At 37.8% G+C, this 23,183-nt stretch overlaps 3 protein-coding genes across 6 annotated transcripts in view; all 3 read left to right on the forward strand.

The window, feature by feature from the left end:
* Nucleotides 1-418: 418 nt before the first annotated feature.
* LOC103509854 lies at nt 419-5,681 on the forward strand. The gene is made up of 4 exons (XM_008474486.3): nt 419-643; nt 867-1,099; nt 1,906-2,036; nt 5,148-5,681. Exons 1-4 carry the CDS (start codon nt 454-456, stop codon nt 5,626-5,628), a joined length of 1,035 nt encoding a protein of 344 aa, XP_008472708.1. The 5' UTR covers nt 419-453; the 3' UTR covers nt 5,629-5,681.
* Nucleotides 5,682-10,497: 4,816 nt separating this feature from the next.
* The window catches only part of LOC103509856 (cingulin-like protein 1), a 17,504-nt gene continuing 4,818 nt past the window's right edge, over nt 10,498-23,183 (forward strand). The window contains exons 1-2 of one of the 3 annotated variants that reach the window (XM_026824078.1): nt 10,498-11,601; nt 13,891-13,965. In XM_026824078.1, the coding sequence (XP_026679879.1) occupies nt 10,611-11,601; nt 13,891-13,965 (1,066 nt within the window). In that variant the 5' untranslated portion in view covers nt 10,498-10,610. Of the gene's footprint in view, nt 11,821-13,887; nt 13,966-23,183 lie in introns of all 3 variants that reach the window. The other 2 variants (XM_026824079.1, XM_017444342.2) reach the window with 2 other exon arrangements.
* LOC103509855 (mitotic-spindle organizing protein 1-like) overlaps nt 18,056-23,183 on the forward strand; it is a 29,047-nt gene continuing 23,919 nt past the window's right edge. Inside the window, exons 1-2 of one of the 2 annotated variants that reach the window (XM_026824080.1) lie at nt 18,056-18,316; nt 18,781-18,903. In XM_026824080.1, coding sequence (XP_026679881.1) covers nt 18,190-18,316; nt 18,781-18,884 — 231 coding nt within the window. In that variant the 5' untranslated portion in view covers nt 18,056-18,189 and the 3' untranslated portion in view covers nt 18,885-18,903. Of the gene's footprint in view, nt 18,317-18,780; nt 19,310-23,183 lie in introns of those variants that run through there. The other variant, XM_008474487.3, reaches the window with a different exon arrangement.

Genomic DNA, 23,183 nt, shown 5'->3' on the forward strand with positions numbered 1-23,183 from the left:
AAGACGAAGTGTATGTTACAAGATTCGGAAGGAGGGTCCATCCTCCAGAGAGATACTCACCTTAAGAGGGGAGATGTGTGAGTAGATGTCGAAGATGGCCAGTTGAGAGAGTGAGTCTTTAAAATATAATCTTGAGACTTACACGAAAATGTTCGCTCCCTGTTTCTAGAAATTACTAAATTAACACTTACATTGAATGATAGGTTTAAAAAATATTGTTCATAAAGCCTCAAAACAATAGTAATACATTCTAGCCATATTGAAACATGTTTAACTCTTTCAGTTCAGTAATTATTATGACTTCTAGGTATGTCGTTTTTGATAAGGTAACAGGGACATCATTTCACCTTTCATCTTCCTAAATGCATGGACAGTAGGTATTTGATTTCTAATAAATAGTTTAAAATTTCCTTTTTTTTTCAGATTTATTTTTTGTTGGGAAAAATATTCAAAATGCCAACTTCAGGCCCAGTGTACCAGCCAACAACAGTGAGCTACGAACAACAGAATGAATGGTCATCTCAGCCAAGGAGTTATCTCGCACAAACAGTTAACCGAGTGAACAATCCTCGCTGTGTACAATGGACATTACTAGCCTTGGGCTTTGTATCTATTGCCATTGGTCTCATTCTATTTGTGGAAGGTGATTAAAACTAGTTATTCCCATTTTATCTTTTATACTAACCAAGTAGGAAATGGTTTTAATATCTACATCCTTCTGTTTTTTTTTTTTTTTTTTTTTTTTTTTTTTTTTTTTTTTTTAGAACAACCAACCACTTCAGCAACCCTACTACCTACCTGAGTAAAGCTTGTCCAATAATTAAAACCCCTTTTAATACCTAACACTATTGCCTATATTTTTTCAGCCACAATATTCACAGACAACAACAAATCTGCTATTCCTTCAGAGCCAACAGATGCTTCCTTGTCGAGTAGCTCCATAGTGTTGGCTGTTGCTGGTATCATTCTGATCATCATTGGAGTTCTCCTGGTACTGGCATATGTGCGAATCGTACAGAGGCGGAAGGGATGGCCATGCTTCAATAATAAAAGTCAACGACTGACGAGAGATATTGATAATCAAACAAACAATGGACAGGTGAGAAATACTTATCTATTGTTCCCAGGAAGAAAGGCCTATGTTAGTTTAGTAGAAAACATAACATAGGGTCTTCTTCCTGGGAACAATTCTTATGTCTATATTAGTATTTTATTTGAAATACCTGATCTAATTTTAACAAATGGTATAGTTTAATTTCATTATCTGGGACATTTTGGTCCTAGGTCTTGTACTTTTGATTAAAGGCTAAAAAGCTCTTAAGGTCAACACTAAAGGCAGTCCATTAGATTTTTTCAAGCCCAATTGAGTGGGTAGGACAAAATTGCTTGCATGGTGTGTTCCAGCATGTTCCTAAGTCTCAACCAATTGAAACCCTTGAAATCACAGATTTTATTACCTATCTTACATGATGAACTGTATTGTATGAGCTTGATTACCACAAGAACAAGAAAAATTGTACCTTCCTATCTAATATTATACCTGAGTTAGGTATTGTATATAAAAAAAAAGCAGGACATATTATTTTCTCTGAATTCAGTGCCTGTACTTGATGTCATCTAAAACCACAAGAATCTTAAGAAGTATCAAGTTCCTCACCAAACCACAGCATGCTTCAATGGTTTTATTGTGTGAAAACACTTTCATTGTGTGACAGGCCTAACCCCCTTTTTTTAAGATGTTTTATGGAATTAACTGTAACTGTTAGGGTCTTATCGTCCCGAAATCGAAGAGAGAAGGAAGACAGAATAGAAACCAAGGCGTTCCGAGAACAAACCTTATCCCTTCGGGATAAAATCCGCCCCGGGCGGGAATTATCAATACATATTTTGAACTTTTTATTTCAGATCTTAACACTAAATCCCTCAACGGATCTCCTCGTGACATCATCTCAGTACAACACAGTCAATGAAGCTCCGCCCACTCTCTCTGAAGAAGAGGAAACTAGAAAGTTGATGGGCAATGACATCAAGGAAAGGTAAGGACCACCCTGTACAAATATTTCAAGAGGACACCTTGTATATATTCATTTTTATGGTGGGTACTGAATACTGAATCAGTTTTACCTGGGTACCTTTATGACTCTCTATTACTCTATTGTGTAAATTTTTATGTGGAAAGGGAGGAGTTTTGTATCCTTGTTTTACTTTGTTATATCTAAGTCTCTCCCTCTAGTTCTCCTTCTCCTCCAGGAAAGGTGGAAGTTCCCTTCTTCGTCTCCTTCTTATCTCTCTCCCCTTCTCTTTCTTTCTTCCTCTCTGTCTCCCCATCCTTTCTCTCTCAATTTTTTTATTGATCTCCCACTTAGGCTTACCAGACGTCCGCTTTTCGGCGGACATGTCCTCCTTTTTATACGTTTGTCCTCCGTCCGCCCGCCTTTTTAAAATATAGCATAAATATTTCAACAGGACACCTTGTATATATTAATTTTTATGGTGGGTACTGAATTAGGTTTCAGTTTTACCTGGGTACCTTTATGACTCTCTATTACTCTATTGTGTAAATTTTTATGTGGAAAGGGAGGAGTTTTGTATCCTTGTTTTACTTTGTTATATCTAAGTCTCTCCCTCTAGTTCTCCTTCTCCTCCAGGAAAGGTGGAAGTTCCCTTCTTCGTCTCCTTCTTATCTCTCTCCCCTTCTCTTTCTTTCTTCCTCTCTGTCTCCCCATCCTTTCTCTCTCAATTTTTTTATTGATCTCCCACTTAGGCTTACCAGACGTCCGCTTTTCGGCGGACATGTCCTCCTTTTTATACGTTTGTCCTCCGTCCGCCCGCCTTTTTAAAATATAGCAAAATGTCCGCCTTTTTGAAGTTTCGGCCTCACAAACCTAAGTTACGTACGTAATGTATCGTTTTCCGTTGAGAAGAGGACGTCAGGTCTCGAATTTTAAAAAGCATAAATGCAATTTTTGTAAAATTCAGTCGATGTGCCATTTCTGTTCTCTCCCTCTAGTTCTCCTTTTCCTCCAGGAAAGGTGGAAGTTCCCTTCTTCGTCTCCTTATCTCTCTCCCCTTCTCTTTCTTTCTTCCTCTCTGTCTCCCCATCCTTTCTCTCTCAATTTTTTTATTGATCTCCCACTTAGGCTTACCAGACGTCCGCTTTTGGGCGGACATGTCCTCCTTTTTAGACGTTTGTCCTCCGTCCGCCCGCCTTTTTAAAATATAGCAAAATGTCCGCCTTTTTGAAGTTTCGGCCTCAAAAACCTAAGTTACGTAGATCCCTTTTGGTTGTAGTTCACCTAAGTCCTCAAAATCGTGTTTCAGAAATTTGGAAGTGTGAATACACAATTTTAGTATGGATGTGTCAACTAACTTATCCTGTTAAAAGTGAGTAAAAATGATGACAAATCATTTTATCTAGACTTTTTTCTGATATGTATAGGTACACTGTACATAGATTTTTAAAAAAAAAAAAAATCATGTTACTTATTATACTGGTGGTTTTTGTGTTGATTATTTTCTGCGTTCTCTTTTTGGTTGAAATGTCCGCCTTTTTTACCCAAAATGTCCTCCTATTGAATTTTCTTGTCTGGTAACCCTACTCCCACTCTACCTCCCAATGTTTTCCTACTATAGGGCACCTCAAAAGTCATGGGACCAAATCTGGCCTATGTACATTGTACAATGTACGTACATTCATTGGTATATAAATAGGTGGTAGGTATGTAGGTACAGGTACACTGTACAGTGTACATAGATTAAAAAGAAAAAATCATGTTACTTATACTGATGGTTTTTGTGTTGATTATTTTCTGCGTCCTCCTTTTGGTTGAAATCTCCGCCTTTTTTAGCCAAAATTTCCTCCTTTTGAAATTTCTTGTCTGGTAATCCTAACCACAGGACAACAAACCCTGGACACGCTGAACAACTTCAAGTCAACCCTCCCAGTCAGCGCGGAGTGTGCTGTGCTGACGCAACGACTGGAGAATGTCTCAGCCAGCATGCAGACGTGGCTAACACTGCTGATCAGGCTGTCGAAACAGATCAAGTTGTATCAGGAGAAATGCACACTGCTGCAGCACAAGTATGATCAACTAGATAAGAAAGTGCACGCGATGAAGGATGGCAAGAAACCGCATGCGAGGACCATGAAGGATATTCAGGAGTTAGAGGTAAGACAACTTTCCCTTACGCCACTCACGCTCTGACCTTCTGTCAGATGGTGTGAAAGTGTGTGGCGGAAAAAGTTCGAGACCTATAGTAGGTCTGTCAGACCGTATGAGAGATCCGAGTCTGAAGCTTTCTATGTCGTTCCGACGGTCTGAATGTCGGCCTGAGTGACCGACATTAGACGATGAAACCAGAAATCCCTTATTATTATTATTATTATTATTATTATTATTATTATTATTATTATTATTATTATTATTATTATTTGAAGAGGTTTGACAGAGGGAACTGTAACAGCTAAGGCCTTATCGTCCCAAAATCGAAAAGAGAAGGAAGACAGGATAGGAGAAAGCCAGCCGGTCCGAGAACGAACATCAGATCCGAGGATTGTGCTACGTCCCCTGTCCAATCCGGAAGAAGCTTGAATTGGGTCATCTCTACCTCTTTATTGTGAGTATTGAGTTGAAACTGGAAACATATATTTTTTCGAAAAAGAACAATAAAATGTACCTAGTCATTTGACTGTTAACGCCTTTTATTAGGCTTTCATGCCTTGTGTTTTCTGTTGGCTATGTAAACACACAGCAAGTCACAGGAAATTCCCTTGACTTGCGCAATCAATACTCGTATTAAATTTTTTGCCAGTGAACACTCTCAGCTTTTTTCGCTAGTCTAGTTAGCTTGATTGGTAGCGCGTCTGCCTTGTGAGCGCTAATCCGCGGGTTCGATTCCCGCCCGGGGCGTATTTTATCCTGTACGGGTAATGTTCGTTTTCGGAACGGCTGACTTTCTCTTATCCTGCATACGTTCTCTCTTCGATTTTGGGACGATAAGACCTTAGCAGTACAGTTCCATCTATCAAACCTCTTAAAAAAACAGCTTTTTTTTTCTTAACCCACTGATAAACTGGTTTGAATACTCCAAGAGAAGGGTTTCGTGTACACTTTCTTTCTAACCTTGTTCCCCTGGTCTATTTTCAGTCGCCATCTCACCTCGCGCGGTGATACCGTTCCCTCCATGGCTCTCAGCCCTCACCGAGACGCCACTCCTCTTTCCCCTCCTCGCCTGAATCCCACCAATCACAAGCAAGCTCTTTCCCCTCTTCCGAATCCAAATGAGAAGGCTCTTTCCCCTCTCCCGAATCAAACCAATGAGAAGCCAGCTCTCTCCCCTCGACATCTGTACGAACAGCGCCACCATCCGAGAACGACCGATCCTAATCGGAAAATTTCCGATCCCTCGCATCCCTTTGTCCCGTTAGACACGGAAGTATCGCATCCCCCACTCAGCGCGCGTCTGTTGAAGGCCCTGCGCGCACCGCTAGCGTCCGTAGAGGAACTGACGTCTTCACTTGAGTCTTCGGCGTGGTCTGTGACGTCACGGCGTGATAGCGTGACACGGTCTGTGCTGTTGGAGAACGAAAATGTGCAGGCCATCTCCGCCAGTCGGTTCAGCGTGTGAGCGCCCTAAGTAGTGTTCCTGGAACTAGGGGTCAAATGGTAGTAAGTAGAAAATGATTCGTTAGGCCCGCCATTCACTACCGGGTAGACCTGACAGGTGCGGCTGAAAAGGTCCGTCTGTCGGGTCTACCTGATACCTGAATTTTTTTTTGTCGGGTCTACCTGATACCCTATTTTTCATCTTCGAGGAGACGAGAAGGGGTTAAAGCTTGCGATCTCTGCTGAAAGGAAATGAACGTGTTATTACTATAGGTATCTTGTTACCTAACGGGTTAATATGAAACTTGTATCAAATACCTAAATGAACTTGCCGCGAAGCGCGCGAAAATTTTCCGCATTTGCAAACAACAACAGTTTGCTGTTGATTTGCAATACACGGCTCTCCTGTTACAATGTCGGTCCGTATTTGAATTTAACAAATATCAGATATAATTTGTAAGAAGAGACTTCCCGTTACTATTTTGTATTTTTATGTTGCTCATGCCTTACATAATGTGCCTATTTTCTTGGCCTGTTTTCTGGGGATTATTGATTGACCGAATAAATGCTTGTTAATGATGGTTGTCATAGCAACGAGGAAAGTTTTCTAATTCATTTATTTTGCACTCACCCTGCATCTGGCATGATACTACGTACAGAGTAGAGTTGTCCTGTTCAATGCATTATTTCTAACTTAAAATAGTATGACATGTCTTCTTATTTTCCTCCCACAGGTGTAACACCAGAAGCATTAGCTCTAGTTGTGAAAGAACTAAGGCGACAAGTCTCTTCTACTCAGTCCAATAGTTCAATTAATAACAATTCTACGTTATCATGAACAGAAGACAATCTCAGAGGTAAGCAATGTCTGCTTGCTTTGTGTTGTCCTTCTTTTGTGTTCTGCACTGTAACTTTGAGCTTAGTGTTTTTTGACCACTGATGGATTTGATTTAATAATATTCAGGACCACAATCCAGGGTTTTAGTGAGGGGGCCCAATAATCTAAATTGTGACTTACCAGGAGAGGGATGCTCCAAATTTTTGGAGTCCAACCCACAGTAAAAGGGGGGAGCCTGAGGGTCTATTTTAAGGGTAAAGGGTTCCTCAATGACTCCCTCATCTTTAAAAATGAAGAATTTGCAGCTGATCACATTGAAACTAAGTGCTCATTTTAGATCTCAATGGTCAGGGGTAATATAGATGTGAAGCCTATAGTAAGGGAGAGTAATAAGGTTGAATCTCATGAGCTCAAGTTTTTTAAATTTTGTCTGGTTCAAATTCTAGACCTTCTTGGGAATTTTATTTTTTAACTCAAATGCACAAGGTAGTTTTTCCCCCAGCTTTTGGTCTGGGTAGGTATTTTTGCCCTAGTACCTGTGTACCATTGTATGATGTAGGTAGCTAATTTATTTTGTTTGTTTGCTGTTTAAAACTAATATAAAATTAAAGATTTTTTAAAATGATTTTTCTGTTTGTATTTTTTATTTTTCAAGGGTAGTTTTATTGTTTTTTAGTGCTTTGGAGTTTGTAGTTATGTTCAAACCTATCTACTTTGTTTTTTACTAACCAAATCTGGGAACCATGAAAAATTAGGGTACAGATCTATCTACCAAATACCCACAACTGGTCTCCAGGTTCGGTTAGTACTTAAAGTACAGTACCTATTCCTTGTTGATCTAGCTACCTACACCTTATTTTACTAACCAAATCTGGGAACCATGAAAAATTAGGGTACAGATCTTTCTACCAAATACCCACAACTGGTCTCCAGGTTCGGTTAGTACTTAAAGTACAGTACCTATTCCTTGTTGATCTAGCTACCTACACCTTCCCTCTTATCCCTCTTTTTTCCAGTTCCTTTGTCACATCCCAACCTGTCCTCAAAATGTCAAGATCCTGTTCCCAAACATTGTGTTATGTGTTATTTTGGACTCCAGTTCCTTTGTCACATCCCAACCTGTCCTCAAAATGTCAAGATCCTGTTCCCAAACATTGTGTTATGTGTTATTTTGGACCAAATGCCTTGCACCCAATCCATGTATTTTGAACCTCAACAAATTAGATGGCACATTTACTGTCTAAAACCCAAGAGATGTATCTACTCTGAGTCTTGTAGCAAATAGCCTCAGTAACATGGTCACATTTTCCCGTGAAAACTTTGGTCCTGAGAAACCTTTCACAGTTGTTTTGCATGCTATTTGACTATGTGTGCATGCTTTGATTGAGTTGTTTTTTCTTTTCTTTTTTCACTTAAGTACCTACTACATAGTAAAAATTATTTGGGTAGGTAGGGAAACACATTGAATCTTTGTTTGACAAACCATGGTTCATACCATGTACCTACAGTCCATGTATTTTGAACCTCAACAAATTAGATGGCACATTTACTGTCTAAAACCCAAGAGATGTACCTACTCTGAGTCTTGTAGCAAATAGCCTCAGTAACATGGTCACATTTTCCCGTGAAAACTTTGATCCTGAGAAACCTTTCACAGTTGTTTTGCTTGCTATTTGACTATGTGTGCATGCTTTGATTGAGTTGTTTTTTCTTTTCTTTTTTCACTTAAGTATCTACTACATAGTAAAAATTATTTGGGTAGGTAGGGAAACACATTGAATCTTTGTTTGACAAACCATGGTTCATACCATGTACAGATGAACACAAATAAAACAAAAAATGATCATCCTATTCCAATTGTGTGTTTAGAGATGTTTTATATTCCTTTGACTGAAATGTTGATAATGTCAACTTGACATATTTGTATAAGAAAAAAGAACGCCGTTGGATTATTTTTATAATTTATTTGTATTTTTATTGATAGAACCAGTTTTCCTTATATTATTTGTACTTTACATGGGAATTTCCAAATTAGGTAGGTTTAGAGGTTGAGAAAAGGCTTGGTGAAAAAAGTGGATTTCAATAAATTAGAGATAGTGAGTGAGTAATGAAGAAGAACTATTTTAAGTGGACTACTCAATCGGTGAGTCAGATCCTAACTACCGAATACCTATAAGGTAGTTGAGCGAGTTAAATGTTGTAGATTCTGACTCCTTGACTGAATATAGTTCACTAGAAAAGAGTTTTTTGTTTTTAAATCACTCACTCTTTACACATCTCTAATCTCAATCCAAAGGCTCAATAGAAAACAAACTATGAAAGTGGGTAGTGGGTAACTATGATTTGAATTCTACTGGTGAGTAGAAGTAGAACTTATGAAAACGCAAGTTAAATCAGAATCAAATTCTGCATAAGGCGAAATACATTGGAGCGGCATACAGCTTTGTATTTGGGACACGAGTACGGCCGAAGACATTCGGAAAATCTACGATCACACTCGCAGAGTCGGTGACTGCACGACTTGCCACGCTCTGAAAAAACATGAAGAGGAGTAGAAATAACATTCTGACTTGGCGGTACGAAGCACTACCACGTTAGCTTGGTTGGTAGCGCGTCTGCTTTGTAAGCGCTAGGGCGCAGGGTTCGATTCTCACCCGGGGCGGATTTAATGCTCGTTCTCGGAACGGCTGGCTTTCTCCTATTCTCTCTTCGATTTCGGGACGATAAGACCTTAGCAATTACAGGAGTTTCTGTCAAACCTCGTAAAAAAATAAATAAATATTGCCAGTGGACACTTCTTATTTCCGTGTGTTAAAAAATAGCAAGTTTGCGCAAGAGACTCACCCTAACTTGCACAATATTATTGCCAGGCTATAGGGTAAGTACTTGAGGCTTTACTTACGACATAGGGGCCGTCCTCTGAAGCAGGTCCACACGTAGGGGATGAAATATTCGAGAAAGAGAGGACAGTTGGACCCTGTATAGCACCAGTCGTGTAGCTCACAACACCTGAGTAAATAAAAATTATATATATTTCATGTCCTATATGGATTATTATCATTATTATTAGGTACCAAAAAAAAAAAAAAAAATAGTAATAATCCTCAACAAAAAGCGCTAGGTTGCTGTTGTAGCGGCTCCAGCTGTAGCCGAATGATGATGGCAGAATAAAGAAAGGATATCTTTTTTTTCTGCCATACACCGGAGTCATGGTCTCTAGCCATGTTTAATTGGCTCGTCCTGAACCGCAGTCAACAGAAAAGCGCTTGGTCGGAGGCTTCGTTCTCGGAACGGCTGGCTTTCTCCCATCCTATTCTCCTTCAAGGAGACTCCTTCGGATTTCGGGACGATAGGACCTCCCTTGTTATAGTTCCCTTTATCAAATCATTCAAACCCCTTTAAAAATTCCTATAGGATAAGGAAAGTAAAATAGAAAGTAAAAAACTCATTTTGGCACTAAAAACTGACCATCGAAAATTTTACCCGAACTCTCTTACCTATCAATGGGATCTACAGGGTATCCTGATCCTAAGAAGCCACAATAACACCCGTAGCCTTTGTAGGAGAGAGGATCACATCCTGTACTGCAGGATACCATACTGTAGAGTTGCACAGCACTTCTCTTCCTCCTGAAATAACGGGAGACATTTTACTTCCTCTCGTACTTATAAAATAAAGAATAGATTAGAATATAACACCTAGGTATAACATGTAGATCAGTTGCGCTTACTTGGGTGATGTTTCAAAGTAATAGAGCAAGAAAAATGAGGACCAACATTTTTTTATTCTTTTTTCTTCTACAAATAACGAGGTGAGAACTGAGAAGAGGTCCCTTACTTCTGCACTTTAGCAGAACTTTACCGCTATTGTATAAAGCTGAGATTTTTTTTTTGTCCAAGTTTCAAGTTGATATCTCGTGATGAAACCCGTCTTGTGTTTTGCATTTGATCAGAATGTGTGAATTAAGTGACAGATAGAGTACCTACGTTATCTAGGGACCAATGACTATCATGATTTGAGTACATGGAACAGCCAGTCATTATAATAAATGTCTTTCATCAACCCAACTGAAATCATTTTCCGTTCATGGAATAAGAAATTCCTAACAACATCACAAAACTCAAATCTTCACACCTAAATTCTAGTACACAAATTCCAATTAAAAAATGGAAAATGGAAATGACTTGAACGGTATTGTTCAAACAATCAAAGAGTTAGAGGAAGGTCGAAATCAGTTCCTCTGTGAAAATCAGGCCTTGAAAGAAAACATAGCTGATTTGGAAGCGGACATTGATGAATTGGAAAATATTCATCGCGAGGATCAGGCAATCATAGACGAACATGAGAGTACAATCCAAGCACTTCAGCGGGAACACAAGAACCTACAGAATGCCATTCAGAGTAAAGACATGGAAATCGCTGAAATGCGCGGCCTTTATCGAGAACTGGAAGACTTGAAACGAGAAAACGACAACCTATGCAAAGATCTAAATCAGTGCCAGAGCAAACTAGGCAAGATGAAAGAGCAAATCGTGAAACTCGAAGAAGTTATACACGAGAAAGAGTACACCATCCAACGGCAAGAGAGTCAACTGAATCAGCTCCAAAGCAAAATCGCTGAGTACAGGAAAACTGTGGAGTGTCTATCCGAAGAGAATGCAGTCCTGCTACGTCGCTACGAGGATTGTAAGAAAGCTTTGGAAGAATCACACCTGGAAAACGATCGCCTCATTGAAAAACTACGTCAATGTGAAGTCGCCCGTCAGAAACTAGAAGAGTGCAACAAGAAGAACCTGAACTACATCAAGCAGCTGAGAGCTGAACTGGCCAAGGAACAAGCGGCCAACTCTAAACTACAAGCGAAAATAAAGAACTTGGAAGAAGAGCAAGACAAGAATAGGAAAGAACTAATAAAGCTCCAAGAAGAAATCATGGGTCTGAACGAAGAGCTTGATGATAAACATAGCGAGCTGGAGGAGTGCAACCAGGAACTGAAGAGGAAAATAGAAGAGTTTGAAAACTACAAGAATACAATCACCAGCCTGAAGCAAAAGATAATGAATAATAGGAATAACACTCCAGTATGTAGCACCAAGATGTTCAGTACCAGATCCCGCACTCAGAGGAGTAAGAACAGATGTGGAGGTGGAGGAGGAGGTATGGGAGGTGGAAGACCCATGTCCTCCTGTATGGGAAACTCACAGAGTTATAACCAAGGCCTGGGAAGATGTGGTGGAATTGGTAACATGGGAGAGGGAGTTAGCTGTGATGTGTGTATTGCCACTGTGGAATCTTCTCCTGGGGCTTGTAAATCCACCAAGAAGTTGTGCAGTGCATATAATAAAAAGATGAACAGTAAGATGAGCAGTAAGAGGCCTTGCTAGAGGAAAAAGATGAAGAAAGTCAACAGTAAGAGGCCTTGCTAGAAGAAAAAATATGAAGAAAGTCAACGGTAAGACGCCTTGCTAGAAGAAAAAGATGAAGGAAGTCAACAGTAAGACGCCTTGCTAGAAGAAAAAGATGAAGAAAGCCAACAGTAAGACGCCTTGCTAGAAGAAAAAATATGAAGAAAGTCAACGGTAAGACGCCTTGCTAGAAGAAAAAGATGAAGGAAGTCAACAGTAAGACGCCTATAACATAGGGTCTTCTTCCTGGGAACAATTCTCATGTCTATATTAGTATTTTATTAAAATACCTGATCTAATTTTAACAAATGGTATAGTTTAATTTCATTTTCTGGGACTTTTTAGTCCTAGGTCTTGTACTTTTGATTAAAGGCTAAAAAGCTTTTAAGGTCAACACTAAAGGCAGTCCATTAGATTTTTTTCAAGCCCATTTGAGTGGGTAGGACAAAATTGCTTGCATGGTGTGTTCCTGCATGTTCCTAAGTCTCAACTAATTGAAACCCTTGAAATCACAGATTTTATTACCTATCTTACATGATGAACTGTATTGTATGAGCTTGATTACAAGAAAAATTGTACCTTCCTATCTAATATTATACCTGAGTTAGGTATTGTATATATATATATATAAAAGCAGGACATATTATTTTCTCTGAATTCTGTGCCTGTACTTGATGTCATCTAAAACCACAAGAATCTTAAGAAGTATCAAGTTCCTCACCAAACCACAGCATGCTTCAATGGTTTTAAAAATAAACTAACCAAGTAGTGTACTATTACCACTAGGCTAGTATCAAAATGACTGAGTAAAATGATGTTATTTTAGCTCACTTTAGTTAGATTTTTTTTTTTTTTTTTTTTTTAGGTAGGTTTGCTTGTGCTAGCTAGGCTCGTAGGGATAGAATGGCCAAATTTGTGTGAAAACACTTTCATTGTGTGACAGGCCTAACCCCCTTTTTTTAAGATGTTTTATGGAATTAACTGTAACTGTTAGGGTCTTATCGTCCCGAAATCGAAGAGAGAAGGAAGACAGAATAGAAACCAAGGCGTTCCGAGAACAAACCTTATCCCTTCGGGATAAAATCCGCCCCGGGCGGGAATTATCAATACATATTTTGAACTTTTTATTTCAGATCTTAACACTAAATCCCTCAACGGATCTCCTCGTGACATCATCTCAGTACAACACAGTCAATGAAGCTCCGCCCACTCTCTCTGAAGAAGAGGAAACTAGAAAGTTGATGGGCAATGACATCAAGGAAAGGTAAGGACCACCCTGTACAAATATTTCAAGAGGACACCTTGTATATATTCATTTTTATGGTGGGTACTGAATACTGAATCAGTTTTACCTGGGTACCTTTATGACTCTCTATTACTCTATTGTGTAAATTTTTATGTGGAAAGGGAGGAGTTTTGTATCCTTGTTTTACTTTGTTATATCTAAGTCTCTCCCTCTAGTTCTCCTTCTCCTCCAGGAAAGGTGGAAGTTCCCTTCTTCGTCTCCTTCTTATCTCTCTCCCCTTCTCTTTCTTTCTTCCTCTCTGTCTCCCCATCCTTTCTCTCTCAATTTTTTTATTGATCTCCCACTTAGGCTTACCAGACGTCCGCTTTTCGGCGGACATGTCCTCCTTTTTATACGTTTGTCCTCCGTCCGCCCGCCTTTTTAAAATATAGCAAAATGTCCGCCTTTTTGAAGTTTCGGCCTCACAAACAATTGAGCCAGGGGTCTCTCAGACAGTCTGAAGCTTTTTCTACCACACACATTTCCTCAGTCTACCAGTCCTGGGTCTGTCAAAGCATCTGAGTGGAACATGCCTTGGGTCCTCCCTCACTTAATGTCTAATTTTGATGATTTCATTTAGTTTGCCAACCATGTTTACGGTACTTGTGCAGAAGTCATGTCCGTGGAATTGCTACCAAAGGAACTGGCACAAATGAGCAGTGACAGTGACCAGTGTTATTATAGGGTTAGGTTAAACGCAAGAAGGAGTTTTCACAATTAGAGCAGTGATTTGTGTTATTATAGGGTTAGAAGGAGGTATGGGAGGTGGAAGACCCATGTCCTCCTGTATGGGAAACTCACAGAGTTATAACCAAGGCCTGGGAAGATGTGGTGGAATTGCTCAAAATGTCCTCCTTTTGAAATTTCTTGTCTGGTAACCCTACTCCCACTCTACCTCCCAATGTTTTCCTACTATAGGGCACCTCAAAAGTCATGGGACCAAATCTGGCCTGACTGTATAATTCCTAGGGGGAAATTCTTATGTGTGATTTTTGATTTAACCTGGTTGTGTTTTGAGTTCAGCTTGGACATGTGTTTTGCAATATTGGTTTTACATAAATCTAACAACTTTATTATTCTTTTGTTAGGAAAAAAAAAGCCATTCTAGTTGGCTTGGCCTGTGTAGTAGCGCACCTACCATTTAACCGCTAGGTCACGGGTTCGATTCCAGACCGGGGCGACCTTTATCCAGAACAGATAAGGTTCGTTCTCGGAACGACTAGCTTTCTATCTTGTCCTCTATTTCTTCGATTTTGGGACGATAAGACACCTCCGTTGTTACAGTGCACCCTATCCTCTATCAAAGTTTTTTTTTTTTTTTTTTTTTTTTTGAGCCATTCTAGTTGGCTTGGCCTGTGTAGTAGCGCACCTACCATTTAACCGCTAGGTCACGGGTTCGATTCCCGACCGGGGCGACCTTTATCCTGAACAGATAAGGTTCGTTCTCGGAACGACTAGCTTTCTATCTTGTCCTCTATTTCTTCGATTTGGGACGATAAGACACCTCCGTTGTTACAGTGCACCCTATCCTCTATCAAAGTTTTTTTTTTTACTTTAGTATAAACTGTCTCCTTTATCAAACATCTTGGAAAAAATCCCTCTATATGACTTAATGAGAGATTTCACTAGTGGGAGAATTTTTAATGATCCAAAAAGGAGCTTTTAATGATCCAATCAGGAGTTTTTAAAACTCCTCTTTGGATCACTAAAAACTCCTTTTTGAATAATTAAAAATTCTCCCATTAGTGAAATCTCTCATTAAGTCATTGGTGAAATCCACCATTAAAACAATGTTTTCGTAATTTGACTGTATAAACTTTAACCCCGTGTGTGCCACTTCCCTGTTAACCCTTGCATGTTCCCTGTGTGTTTTGTCTTGTGCTTCCTTACTCGATCAGTACTGAGGAGCACGACAGAATGTTGGAGTCAGATCCGAGGATTGTGCTACTTTTTCTGATTAGTGAAAAGTAAATGGAAAAAATCATGTTCAATGTTGTATTTTGTAGCCATCAGAAATTCGAAGTGTTATCAACTCCTCTGAAGGGCAAAGAAAATGTGTTCTTTTGTTTTAAGATAGGAAAACAGTTATCCAATTGAAAGTCAGTTCTGATTTGACGATATTCCCATCTCTTTGAAAAGACATCCTTTGTTTTACTGTAGTAAAATTAAAGTGTTATCAACTCCTCTGAAGGGCAAAAAAATGTGTTCTTTTGTTTTAAGATAGGTAAACAGTTATCCAATTGAAAGTCAGTTCTGATTTGACGATATTCCCATCTCTTTGAAAAGACATCCTTTGTTTTACTGTAGTAAAATTAACTTAGCTTGTATCTCTATTTTACTGACTAGTTTAAGACGCACATTTTTCTATGGTTATTATAAGTGAGATTTTACATTTCACCTAACCATTACGATATTCTGCGAATGCACAGAAACCAAAACTCCTTCTCGTTATGGTTATTTGAAAGATGGAAATCTCAATATTTTGTAAAGTTTTTATTTCGTAAGAATTATGTATATGTACTGGATTTACTCAACTATTTTATATACCAAGTACATTCATGATTATTATTTTTTCTAGCTTTTAAATTCTAGACAACAGCATTGTTTAGGATATTTCTCTGGATCTTCATATTTTCTATTTTCTACTTTTTCTTCTAACATTTAGTTTTAAAAGAAGAGGACCACTATGTCTGTATAAAGATCTACCAAACTTAAATAACTTTTTTTATTTATTTTTTTACCATAGTTAAATTTAAACCGTTGTCTTAATGACTTGAAAAAAAAACTATATTGAGAGATAAAATTATTTATTTACGTTATTTATATTGAGTCTAATCCAGCCTGAAACTAATTTGTTTTTCTATACTACCAAACTTAAATAACTTTTTTTATTTATTTTTTTACCATAATTAAATTTAAACCGTTGTCTTAATGACTTGAAAAAAAAAACTATATTGAGAGATAAAATTATTTATTTACGTTATTTATATTGAGTCTAATCCAGCCTGAAACTAATTTGTTTTTCTATAAAGCTTGCTTCATTTATATTTTATTCTACTCCAAATTTTGTTTTTCTCTCTTTTTCTTGTTTTGTATCTCTTCTACATTTCCTTGTGTTCACATCTCTCACTCTCCCTACCTCTTTATTCCTTTTTCTCTCTTCCCTCTTACTTAAAGCCAAGGTACTGTAAATACCGGTAAATTGTGAACTTACGCTCCCGGCATACGCTCCCGTACCTACACGATGACGTCACATCAAATGTCCCGAGCAAAGCTCCCTCGCAGGCAACATATTAATGTGTTTGTGCGCATACTTTTCTGCGCATTTCTTTCTGCTCCTCCGCAAGCGCGCTTGCATACTGGCGCTACCTACCGAGGCAACTGTCTGAAGTCTGACGTCACACATCTTAATTTGAACTCTTTCATTAGAACGGAAAATGAAAATTGAATTTTCGAACTTTTACAGTTATTTTTTCAAAGTTTTGACCTCAGATTTGGATTTTTCACAACTTTTTACATAGGAATCGACCATTTATTAATAATTTTTACCCACTTGCAACTGCTCCATTGAAAACAAACTATGAAAGTGGGTAGTGGGTAACTATGATTTGAATAAATTCTACTGATGGGTAGAAGTAGAACTTATGAAAACGTAAGTTAAATCAGAATCAAATTCTGCATGATGATGGGTAGAACTTATGGAAACGTAAGTTAAATCAGAATCAAATTCTGCATAAGGCGAAATACATTGGAGCGGCATACAGCTTTGTATCTGGGACACGAGTACGGCCGAAGACATTCGGAAAATCTACGATCACACTCGCAGAGTCGGTGACTGCACGACTTGCCACGCTCTGAAAAAACAGGAAGAGGAGAGGAGAGGAGTAGAAATAACATTCTGACTTGGCGGTACGAAGCACTACCACGTTCTCAGCTCGAAAATTGAAATAATTGGATGGGTCGCCAGCCTAGTTAGCTTGGTTGGTAGCGCGTCTGCCTTGTAAGCGCTAGGGCGCGGGGTTCGATTCTCACCCGGGGCGGATTTAATGTTCGTTCTCGGAACAGCTGGCTTTCTCCTATCCTGTCTTCTTTCTCTCTTCGATTTCGGGACGATAAGACCTTAGCAATTACAGGAGTTTCTGTCAAACCTCGTAAAAAAATAAATAAATATTGCAAGTGGACACTTCTTATTTCCGTGTGTTAAAAAATAGCAAGTTTGCGCAAGAGACTTACCCTAACTTGCACAATATTATTGCCAGTCTATAGGGTACTTGAGGCTTTACTTACGACATAGGGGCCGTCCTCTGAAGCAGGTCCACACGTAGGGGATGAAATATTCGAGAAAGAGAGGACAGTCTTGCTTAAGCCATTTGGTTAATTACGAGAATCCCCAATAGGTGACTAATGACTATAGCTGCCATTTTAGCCGATACCTTCTTATTTCGTTGACCACGGAAAAAAACTGGGAAGTTTGATGGAGTAGAGGAGGAGAACTAGGAGAATGGTCGGCGCCATCGACGACCACTATTCTATTATGGGACTGGTTGCTCCTCTCCCAAGAGAGTATGCAATTAACACTGCGACCTCTGTAGATCTATTGTGACCAGTATTCTCAGGAATTATAAATTATAATATAGGATTGGATAGTACTTACTAGTCGTTTCTGTCTCTTTCTTAATAATTTTCCAAGCCAAGAGATTGAAGAGAGCATAAAACTGACAGCTGTACTAGGTTTTGCCTCTGAATCAAATAAGCACAGGTGATGAGAAACCACAACGTCATGCCAGAAAGGGTTAAACCTCAAGGAGGTTGAGAAGGGATGGACAGCTAAGAACACATCGCCAGCGCACTCTTACGGAATTTGCTTTCATCACTCAAACTGTAAACAAAAGCAGCTGATAAATTTTGGTCAGCCATTAAATTTTGAAATAAATAATCGGCCAAACTTTCTTTTTTTTTTATCAAAATTTAATTAAAAATAGCTTTTAATTAGTTTTTGCCAGTGTTTTCTCCAACTTTTAGCACATTTTATCGTATTCGTCAAATGTCGAAACTATGGCTTCAGCCAATTCAATCGTAAACGACAAGGAAGCGTTTCAGTGTATCTTGGAGATTTCCAATCTTCTGAACACGGGGCTTGATGAGAAAACTTTGAGTTGCTGTGTGCGACTGTGCGAGGAAGGTAACTAGAAACTATGAAAATTATTCCCTATTCAGCCAATGCATTTCGCTGGCAAAGCTCTTATCGTACTTCAGTAGTGTTTGAACTCAGAAGCTTATTACTTTTGTTGTAAATACAACGGTAATTTAACTCTCCATAGAGTGTAACTCGGTTGTGGTTTAAGGTATGATAGGTGTAGTTACATATTGATAAGAACCAGCATAACATTTTCCAAGGTGTTTTTATGTTGCTCATGCCTTACATAATGTGCCTATTTTCTTGGCCTGTTTTCTGGGATTATTGATTGACCGAATAAATGCTTGTTAATGATGGTTGTCATAGCAACGAGGAAAGTTTTCTAATTCATTTATTTTGCACTCACCCTGCATCTGGCATGATACTACGTACAGAGTAGAGTTGTCCTGTTCAATGCATTATTTCTAACTTAAAATAGTATGACATGTCTTCTTATTTTCCTCCCACAGGTGTAACACCAGAAGCATTAGCTCTAGTTGTGAAAGAACTAAGGCGACAAGTCTCTTCTACTCAGTCCAATAGTTCAATTAATAACAATTCTACGTTATCATGAACAGAAGACAATCTCAGAGGTAAGCAATGTCTGCTTGCTTTGTGTTGTCCTTGTTTTGTGTTCTGCACTGTAACTTTGAGCTTAGTGTTTTTTTGACCACTGATGGATTTGATTTATTAACATTCAGGACCACAATCCAGACCCGTATCCAGGATTTTAGTGAGAGGGCCCAATAATCTGAATTGTGACTTACCAGGAGATGGATGCTCCAAATTTTTGGAGTCCAACCCACAGTAAAGGAGGGGGGAGCCTGAGGGTCTATTTTAAGGGTAAAGGGTTCCTCAATGACTCCCTCATCTATAAAAATGAAGAATTTGCAGCTGAACACATTGAAATTAAGTGCTCATTTTAGATCCCAATGGTCAGGGGTAATGTAGATGTGAAGCCTATAGTAAGGGAGAGTAATAAGGTTGAATCTCATGAGCTCAAGTTTTTTAAATTTTGTCTGGTTCAAATTCTAGACTGTACTAGGTACTAGGTTTTGCCTCTGAATCAAATAAGCACAGGTGATGAGAAACCACAACGTCATGCCAGAAAGGGTTAAACCTCAAGGAGGTTAAGGAGGAATGGACAGCTAAGAACACATCGCCAGCGCACTCTTACGGAATTTGCTTTCATCACTCAAACTGTAAACAAAAGCCAGCTGATAAATTTTGGTCAGCCATTATAAATTTTGAAATAAATAATCGGCCAAACTTTGTTCTTTTTTTTTATCAAAATTTAATTAAAAATAGCTTTTAATTAGTTTTTGCCAGTGTTTTCTCCAACTTTTAGCACATTTTATCGTATTCGTCAAATGTCGAAACTATGGCTTCAGCCAATTCAATCGTAAACGACAAGGAAGCGTTTCAGTGTATCTTGGAGATTTCCAATCTTCTGAACACGGGGCTTGATGAGAAAACTTTGAGTTGCTGTGTGCGACTGTGCGAGGAAGGTAACTAGAAACTATGAAAATTATTCCCTATTCAGCCAATGCATTTCGCTGGCAAAGCTCTTATCGTGTTTGAACTCAGAAGCTTATTACTTTTGTTGTAAATACAACGGTAATTTAACTCTCCATAGAGTGTAACTCGGTTGTGGTTTAAGGACTTCAGTAGTGTTTGAACTCAGAAGCTTATTACTTTTGTTGTAAATACAACGGTAATTTAACTCTCCATAGAGTGTAACTCGGTTGTGGTTTAAGGTATGATAGGTGTAGTTACATATTGATAAGAACCAGCATAACATTTTCCAAGGTGCATTTATGTTGCTCATGCCTTACATAATGTGCCTATTTTCTTGGCCTGTTTTCTGGGGATTATTGATTGAACAAATAAATGCTTGTCAATGATGGTTGTCATAGCAACGAGGAAAGTTTTCTAATTCATTTATTTTGCACTCACCCCGCATCTGGCATGATACTACGTACAGAGTAGAGTGTTGTCCTGTTCAATGCATTATTTCGAACTTAAAATAGTATGAGAGATGGGTTAGTACTGAAATATTTTTTAGGAAGGTATCTAGGAAAGTAGTACCCTACTGGTTAGAAAAGTATCTCACCCTTGTTTTATTATTAAAAATATTATTACATTTTTTTTTTTTTTATCTCATGTCTTCTTATTTTCCTCCCACAGGTGTAACACCAGAAGCATTAGCTCTACCTAAGGCAGGTTTCAGTCATACCTACTTTACTGTTAAAGTATGTTTATCTAACTAATGAAGCTCTCCTATTTACAGTGACGTGTACATAATGTATGGTTATTTATTGACAATCAATGATCTTCAATATTTTGTGATTGTTTTTCTATGCTTTAATTGGTTTAGTTTGCGTTCGGTCGGAAGACATTTAACTTATTTTAAACTTCAGGTTTAAACTCTCATTAAAGACAGTATAAGTGCTATATTTAGGCTGTCAGCTTAGAACAAGATGTCCCTTTATGCTAACACTTAAATAGAGCACCTCTTTTATATAATTTTGTTTACAAGTGTTAAATCTTAATTTATCTTTATGATTTGATTTTAACTTTTAAATCTCTAGAGTCCTCTTAATCTTAATCCTCCCTAGTTTAAATTAGTTGATGTATATTTATTTATTTTTGTTGTACTTACCTATTTTTTTACATTTTTCTAACGTGGAGTATTTTTACGAATTGAGATTTCACAACTTGAAAGTGTAAATTTAAGACATTTTTTTAAAGATCAGGAAGGCTTTGAATATTTTTTATTGATTAAGGAGTAGGAAGATTTTTTTTGAAAATTTTTTTCGTGGACTTTATTAAAATTTATTTTATTACTTTGAAAGATATAAATATTATTTCATGGAAGACTTCTAATATGCTGTATTAGAAAGGAAAGGTGAAATTGCTACTTATTTAAATTTTTGTTTTACTGTGTTTGTTGACTACTGTTGTACCTCATACATATCAAAATATTTTGTTTCCCCTTGATCCCTTTTCGTGGACTTTGTTAAAATTTATTTTATTACTTTGAAAGATTTAAATATTATTTCATGGAGGACTTCTAATATGCTGTATTAGAAAGGAAAGGTGAAATTGCTGCTTATTTAAATTTTTGTTTTACTGTGTTTGTTGACTACTGTTGTACCTCATACATATCAAAATATTTTGTTTCCCCTTGATCCCTTTTGGTTGTAGTTCACCTAAGTCCTCAAAATCGTGTTTCAGAAATTTGGAAGTGTGAATACACAATTTTAGTATGGATGTGTCAACTAACTTATCCTGTTAAAAGTGAGTAAAAATGATGACAAATCATTTTATCTAGACTTTTTTCTGATTAGTGAAAAGTAAATGGAAAAAATCATGTTCAATGTTGTATTTTGTAGCCATCAGAAATTCGAAGTGTTATCAACTCCTCTGAAGGGCAAAGAAAATGTGTTCTTTTGTTTTAAGATAGGAAAACAGTTATCCAATTGAAAGTCAGTTCTGATTTGACGATATTCCCATCTCTTTGAAAAGACATCCTTTGTTTTACTGTAGTAAAATTAACTTAGCTTGTATCTCTATTTTACTGACTAGTTTAAGACGCACATTTTTCTATGGTTATTATAAGTGAGATTTTACATTTCACCTAACCATTACGATATTCTGCGAATGCACAGAAACCAAAACTCCTTCTCGTTATGGTTATTTGAAAGATGGAAATCTCAATATTTTGTAAAGTTTTTATTTCGTAAGAATTATGTATATGTACTGGATTTACTCCTACAGATGAACACAAATAAAACAAAAATGATCATCATATTTTTAGAGATGTTTTATATTCCTTTGACTGAAATGTTGACAATGTCAACTTGACATATTTGTATAAGAAAAAAGAACGCCGTTGGATTATTTTTATATTTTATTGATAGAACCAGTTTTCCTTATATTATTTGTACTTTACATGGGAATTTCCAAATTAGGTAGGTATAGAGTATAGAGGTTGAGAAAAGGCTTAGTGAAAAAGTGGATTTCAATAAATTAGAGATAGTGAGTGAGTAATAAAGAAGAACTATTTTAAGTGCACTACTCAATCGGTGAGTCAGATCCTAACTACCGAATACCTATAAGGTAGTTGAGCGAGTAAAATGTTGTAGATTCTGACTCCTTGACTGAATATAGTTCACTAGAAAAGAGTTTTTTTGTTTTTAAATCACTCACTCTTTACACATCTCTAATCTCAATCCAAAGGCTCAATAGAAAACAAGCTATGAAAGAGGGTAACTATGATCTTCTACTGATGGTTATAACTTATGGAAACTCAATCCAAAAGCTCAATAGAACAGTTGCGCTTACTTGAGTGATGTTTCAAAGTCATAGAGCAGGAAAAATGAGGACCAACGGAATTTTTCTTCTTCTTCTACGACTTCTAGATCCCGAGATAAATCGATTTAAAAAAATACCGGTAAATTGTGAACTTACGCTCCCGGCATACGCTCCCGTACCTACACGATGACGTCACATCAAATGTCCCGAGCAAAGCTCCCTCGCAGGCAACATATTAATGTGTTTGTGCGCATACTTTTCTGCGCATTTCTTTCTGCTCCTCCGCAAGCGCGCTTGCATACTGGCGCTACCTACCGAGGCAACTGTCTGAAGTCTGACGTCACACATCTTAATTTGAACTCTTTCATTAGAACGGAAAATGAAAATTGAATTTTCGAACTTTTACAGTTATTTTTTCAAAGTTTTGACCTCAGATTTGGATTTTTCACAACTTTTTACATAGGAATCGACCATTTATTAATAATTTTTACCCACTTGCAACTGCTCCATTGAAAACAAACTATGAAAGTGGGTAGTGGGTAACTATGATTTGAAT

This window comes from Diaphorina citri, unplaced genomic scaffold (genome assembly GCF_000475195.1).
Source record: "Diaphorina citri unplaced genomic scaffold, Diaci psyllid genome assembly version 1.1 scaffold537, whole genome shotgun sequence".
Lineage (NCBI taxonomy): Eukaryota > Metazoa > Arthropoda > Insecta > Hemiptera > Psyllidae > Diaphorina > Diaphorina citri.